General features: G+C 62.2%; 4 protein-coding genes across 4 annotated transcripts; 3 read left to right on the forward strand and 1 right to left on the reverse strand.

Moving 5' to 3' along the window:
* On the forward strand, positions 1–935 carry ENH_00020060 (hypothetical protein; the record flags this gene model as incomplete). The annotated part of the gene is made up of 2 exons (XM_013579435.1): positions 1–115; positions 863–935. Coding segments are annotated over 2 exons (188 nt in total), but the record flags the coding sequence as incomplete, so codon positions are not given.
* Positions 936–2,500: 1,565 nt separating this feature from the next.
* ENH_00020070 (hypothetical protein, conserved) lies at positions 2,501–2,806 on the reverse strand (the record flags this gene model as incomplete). Its single annotated transcript, XM_013579436.1, has 1 exon — positions 2,501–2,806. One exon carries the CDS (start codon positions 2,804–2,806, stop codon positions 2,501–2,503), a length of 306 nt encoding a protein of 101 aa, XP_013434890.1.
* A 397-nt stretch (positions 2,807–3,203) lies between these two features.
* Positions 3,204–3,653, forward strand: ENH_00020080 (hypothetical protein; the record flags this gene model as incomplete). The annotated part of the gene is made up of 1 exon (XM_013579437.1): positions 3,204–3,653. The coding sequence occupies one exon, from the start codon at positions 3,204–3,206 to the stop codon at positions 3,651–3,653; it is 450 nt and encodes a 149-aa protein (XP_013434891.1).
* A 46-nt stretch (positions 3,654–3,699) lies between these two features.
* ENH_00020090 (hypothetical protein) lies at positions 3,700–5,214 on the forward strand (the record flags this gene model as incomplete). The annotated part of the gene is made up of 1 exon (XM_013579438.1): positions 3,700–5,214. A coding segment is annotated over one exon (1,515 nt), but the record flags the coding sequence as incomplete, so codon positions are not given.
* Between the last annotated feature and the right edge of the window lie 257 nt (positions 5,215–5,471).

Here is a 5,471-nt window from a genome sequence, read left to right on the forward strand (position 1 = left end):
AGCAGCAGCAGCAGCAGCAGCAGCAGCAGCAGCAGCAGCAGCAGCAGCAGCAGCAGCAGCTGACTATGGTGGGGGTGGACTGTCTGTACACTGCAGCGTTCTTGAGGATGTTGAAGTAAACGAGAGTGGGCTTTTGCTGCAGCGCAGCAGCAACGACGCTGCTGCTGCTGCCGAGGCAGCAAACTGCAGCAGCAGCAAAGGGGGGCCCCTCCCCCCGGGGGGCCCCCTCTATACCTGCTTCGGGGGCCCCCCCACAAGACCCCACAGACTGCAGCAAAGTCATTTGCGGCTGCAGCAGCGGCAGCGACAGCAGCTGCAGGCAGCTGGGGCCCACGCCCAGCAGCTGCAGCGGCAGGGGGCCCCCCGCGCCCGTCAGCGCCTCCATGCTGCTGCTGCTGCTGCTGCTGCTGCTGCTGCTGCTGCTGCGGTTCTTGCTGCTGCTGCTGCTGCTGAATCGGTAGTGCGGGAAGAATTTAAGAGGGCAAGTGCGTGGAAGCAAATTGGACAGTTGGCCTTTCGGGGATTCGGCAGCAGCTGCTGCTGCTGCTGCTGCTGCGGCAGTTGCTGCTGCTGCTCCGCCTGCTGCAGCAGCAGCAGCAACACAAAAGCAAATATATTTATTCTTCAACTTCCATTTTAAGGGCCTCCAACGTCCCCCAGCGAAGTACCCCCGCAAATTTCAATGCCTGTGGGGCCGGGGGGCCCCCAGGGGCCCCTAGGGGCCCCCAGGGGCCCCATGGGGGCCCCCTAGGGGCCCCCAAGGGGCCCCCAGGGGGCCCCTTGTGGCTTCTTTTCAGTGCAGAATAGAACTTTATAAAGTCTTTAAATCATTTTGTTTTTCGTTTTGTGCCATTTGCTGCAGGGCGCTGCAGCAGCTGCTCCCGCCCCACATGCAGCAGCAGCAGCAGCAGCAGCAGCAGCAGCAGCAGCTGTAACAGCAGCAAGAGAAAGAACGCCATGTTAAGTGATCCTGGAAGGGCAGCAGCTGCAGCGGCAGCAGCAATTGTTGCGGCGGCTGCTGCAGCAGATGCTGCTGCTGCTGCTGCTGCTGCTCTTCACACAGCAGCCAAGTTTGCAGCTAGCTGCAGCTAGCCCTGGCTAGCTGCAGCTAGCCGCAGCTAGCTGTCTATGGCTAGCTGCAGCTAGCCGCCTGTGGCTAGCTGCAGCTAGCTGCAGCTAGCTGCAGCTAGATGAAGTCTTTCCCACAGCGACTGCCTACTTAGTGCCTTCAGATGCGCTGCTGCGCTTGCTGCTGCTGCTGCTGCTGCTGCTGCTGCTGCTGCTGCTGTTGCTGTTGCTGTTGCTGCTGGCTTCGGAAGCATCAGCTGCTGCTGCAGCAATACAGCAACTTGTGGCAGCTGCACATCGACCGCTTTCCCTGAATGGGCGAAGGCAAGACCAGACAGCAGCTGCAGCAAACTTTGCTGCTGCTGCTGCTGCTGCTGCTGCTGCTGAAAGCAGCAGCCCATGTACCTGCCTTGCTGCTCCTGCTGCTGCGCCCTCGGAGTTTCTCCCCCCTAATCTTTTTCCATCGTCGCTAGCTAGCTGCAGCTAGCTACAGCTAGCTACAGCTTGCTACAGCTAGTTACAGCTAGCTACAGCTAGTTATAGCTAGCTACAGCTAATTACAGCTAGCTGCAGCTAGCTACAGCTTGCTACAGCTAGCTACAGCTAGCTACAGATAGCTACAGCTAGTTATCTACTAGCCACGGCTGGCTAGAGCTAGCTACAGCTGTTCCAGCTAGCTGCAGCTAGCTGCAGCTAGCTACAGCTAACTAGAGCTAGCTGCAACTGCCGCAGCTAGCTACAGCTAGCTATAGCTGGCTGCAGCTAGCTACTGCTGCTGCTGCTGCTGCAGCTAGACAGAGCTACTTGGCAAGCAGTGGCAAAAACAGGAAAAGGCTCTCTGGTCCTCAAAAACAAAAATGCTGCTGCTGCTGCTGCAGCAGCAGCAGCAGCAGCAGCAGCAGCAGCAAACATGACCCTTGCACAGAGGCGTCAAGTTCCTGCTGCGGTGAACATACAGGGGGGCCCCTGGGGGCCCCTTGGCGCTGCGCCGGGGGCCCCCAAGGGGTACAGCCTTGAATGCAGCAGCAGCAGCAGCAGCAGCTGCTGCTGCTGCTGCTGCTGCATTCAAGGCTGTACCAGCAACAACACTTGCTGCTGCTGCTGCTGCACATAAAGCACCAGACCCCAGAACTTCCGACTAACTTCAAACCTGCTGCTGCTGCTGCTGCTGGCAAACGCTATTATTCTGCTGCAGCTCGCAGCAGCAGCAACTACTGCTGCAGCAGCTGCTGCTAGCCACTGCGGCCGGCTGCAGCAGCCATCAGCTGCAGCTGCTGCAGCTGCTGCAGCAGCTGCTGCTGCTGCCACGAAACAGTTGCTGCTCGCAGCTTCCGCGCTGTCCTTGTCGCGCGGCTGCAGCTGCTACATTGACCCACAGCAGCAGCAGCAGCAGCAGCAGCTGCTGCTGCTGCTGCTGCTGCTGCAGCGGAAATCAGTAAACGGCGTTTTGGCCGTGCGTGTGTTTACACCTCTTCCTCCTCTCTTGAGCAACTCTGAAGCGGTTGGCCTTTGCTGCTGCTGCTGCTGCTGCTGACTGAGGCTGCTGCTGCTGCTGCTGCTGCTGCGCAGCAGTCAGCTTGAAGCCCGGGGGCAGCTTGCACGGCAGCACCACCTTCCCGCTGCTGAAGGTGGCGGCCTGCTGCAGCTGCAGCAGCTGCTGCTGTTGCTGCTGCTGCAGCAGCAGCTGCTGCAGGGGACGGCCCCCGGGCAGCGAAAGAAAACGCTGCCAGAAGCTCATGCTGCAGCAGCGCAGCCTGCAGCAGCAGCAGCATTAGCAGCGGCTGCTACGGCCGCGGCGATGGCAGCAGCAGCAACAACAAGCAACTGTTCGTGTTTTCCTGAGGGCGCTGCTGAGTGTCAGTGCTGCTGCTGCTGCTGCTGCTGCTGCTGCTGCTGCTGCCAGTAATGACTTGGTGGTATGAATTGCTGCTGCTGCTGTTGCTGGTGCTGCCACTGCTGCTGCAGTTGATACAGTTGCTGCTGCAGCTGCCTTCTCTTATAAACTTGCAGAAAAAAAAGCAATAATGGCTTAGCAAACGAGAACGGAAAGGAAGCCCCGCGCAGTGGCCGGCAGCTGCTGCTGCTCCTGCTGCTGCTGCTGCTGCTGCTGCTGCTGCAGCAGCCGAAGCAGTCCCATGCGCTGGAGAACAGCGCCTGGCGCCGCAGCAGCAGTAGCAGCAGCAACACTTTTTTTAGCAAAGACTTTTCATTTTTTGCTGTCGAAGACGTCTGCTAAAAAACAATTGCTGCGGCGACACCTCAGCAGCAGCAGCAGCAGCAGCAGCAGCAGCAGCAGACGCGTTGTCTGCTCTGCGCCGCCCTCGCGGCGGAAATTTCGAGTGCATGCAGCAGCAGCAGCTGCAGGACTAGTGCCGAGGAGCGTTGTCAGCAGCAGCAGCAGCAGCAACAGCAACAATAGCAGCAGCAGCAGCAGCAGACCTTGCGGGCGCAGGTCGTGTCTGCTTCAGCTCTACCTGGTGTGTCTCCTGCTCAGCCTGCTGCCGCTGCACTGCAGCAGCAGCAGCAGGAGCTGCTGCTGCCGCGCTGCTCCTCCAGCCCCAGCAGCTTCAAAGGCCGCTTCCTAGGGTTTAGGGTTTAGGGTTTAGGGTTTGGGCCGAGCCCCCAGCCACCATGTCACTCAGCGCAGCAGCAGCAGCAGCAGCAGCAGCAGCACCAGCCCCAGCAGCAGCAGCAGCAGCAAACCCCCGCAGCGCCCTGGGAGAGGGCCGCAGAGGAAACAGAAGCAGGGCCAGGGGGGGGGGCCCCCGCAGCAGCACGGGGGGCCCCCCCCGCAGCAGCACGGGGGGCCCCCCCCGCAGCAGCACGGGGGGCCCCCGCAGCAGCACGGGGGGCCCCCGGGGGGGTCAGTACCAGTCGGAGCATTATTTTGGAGGCCGTGGGCGTGGGGGGCCCCACAGGCATCGCGACAGACCGCAGCAGCAGCAGCAGCAGCAGCAGCAGCAGCAGCAGCAGCAGCAGCAGCAGCAGCAGCTGCTGCTGCAGCAGCTGGGGGGGCCTGTGAGCGTGGACGCATGCAAAGTGTTTGTGGAGGCGGCGATAGCCGCAGGGGCCACGACCCTAGGCCCCCAAGACCAGCAGCAGCAGCAGCAGCAGCAGCAGCAGCAGCAGCAGCAGCAGGGGTTTGCGGTGGTGGAGTGCGTGGTTTGCTGCGAAGAAACGCCGTGTGTTGCTGCTGGCTGCTGCTGCCACTTTTGCTGCTGGCTCTGCGCGCTGCGGCTGCGGCTGGGCCCCCGCAAGGCCCGCAGCTGTCCATTTTGCTTCAGCAGCAGCCCGCTGCTGCTGCTGCTGTTTACTGGGGAAGCTGCTGCTCGTGCTGCAGTGCCAGGCCCGCTTGCTGCGCTGCTGCAGCCGCCGCAGTACGCTGCAGCAGCAGCAGCAGCACTGCCCCCCCACCTCGTAGCAGCAGCAGCAGGCCTGGCCTTTGCTTCTGCTGCAGTTCGGAGACACGTGGAGGCGCTGCTGCAGCTGCGCTGCTGGCAGCAGCCCTGCAGAGACAGCTGGCTGTTTTCTTACGTCTTTGCTGCTGACCTGCAGCAGCAGCAGCAGCAGATGCTGCTGGCCCTTGCTGCTGCAGCAGAAGCCAAGCAGCACGCCCACAGCAGCAGCAGCAGCAGCAGCAGCAGCAGCAGCAGCGGGGACTTTTTGGAGTTCACGGGGCCCGCCGACGAGCAGCAAGTGTTCGGGTCTTTGTCTCAGCTGTCTGTACACCTCAACAAGCAGCACGCGCTGCAGCTTTGCTGCGTCTGCTTGTGGGGCAGCAACGGGCAGCTGCTGCCGCAGCAGCAGCTGCTGCCGCAGGCCCTGTACCGCGTGCACATGCAGCAGCAGCAGCAGCAGCAGCAGCAGCAGCAGGTCGGGGGGGGGCGCGGCGCGGACCCCGCAGCAGCAGCAGCAGCAGCAGCAGCAGCAGCAGCAGCAGCAGCAGCAGCTGGGGTGTCTGTACACCCCAAGTGCAGCGTCTGCGGTGAACGTACACTCGACGGAGACGCGCTGCTGCTGCACTTCAGAGACTGCCACTTTTCTTGTCCTTTGTGTGAACAAGACTTCCACCGTGCTGCTGCTGCTGCTGCTGCTGCAGCAGAACGCACTGCAGCAGAGCCCCCCCCCTCCGCAGAAATCGTCCCCGTTAGTTGCTGCTGCCCCTGCTGCTGCCCCGCTTCTCCTGCTGCTGCTGCTGCTGCTGCGTGCAGTCCGTGCTTTTGCTCCTCGCTTCGCTGCTGCTGCTGCTGCTGCTGCTGCTGCTGCTACTCTCCTCTCGCCGCTGTTCTTCCTGCTGCTGCTGCTGCTGCTGCTGCTGCTGCTGCGCCCACCCCACGCCCGCTCCTGCGGCTGCTGCCGCGCCCACCGCACCCCCGCTGCCGCTGCTGCTGCTGCTGCTGCTG

Source organism: Eimeria necatrix, genomic scaffold (assembly GCF_000499385.1).
Source record: "Eimeria necatrix Houghton genomic scaffold, Enh_scaff1686, whole genome shotgun sequence".
Lineage (NCBI taxonomy): Eukaryota > Apicomplexa > Conoidasida > Eucoccidiorida > Eimeriidae > Eimeria > Eimeria necatrix.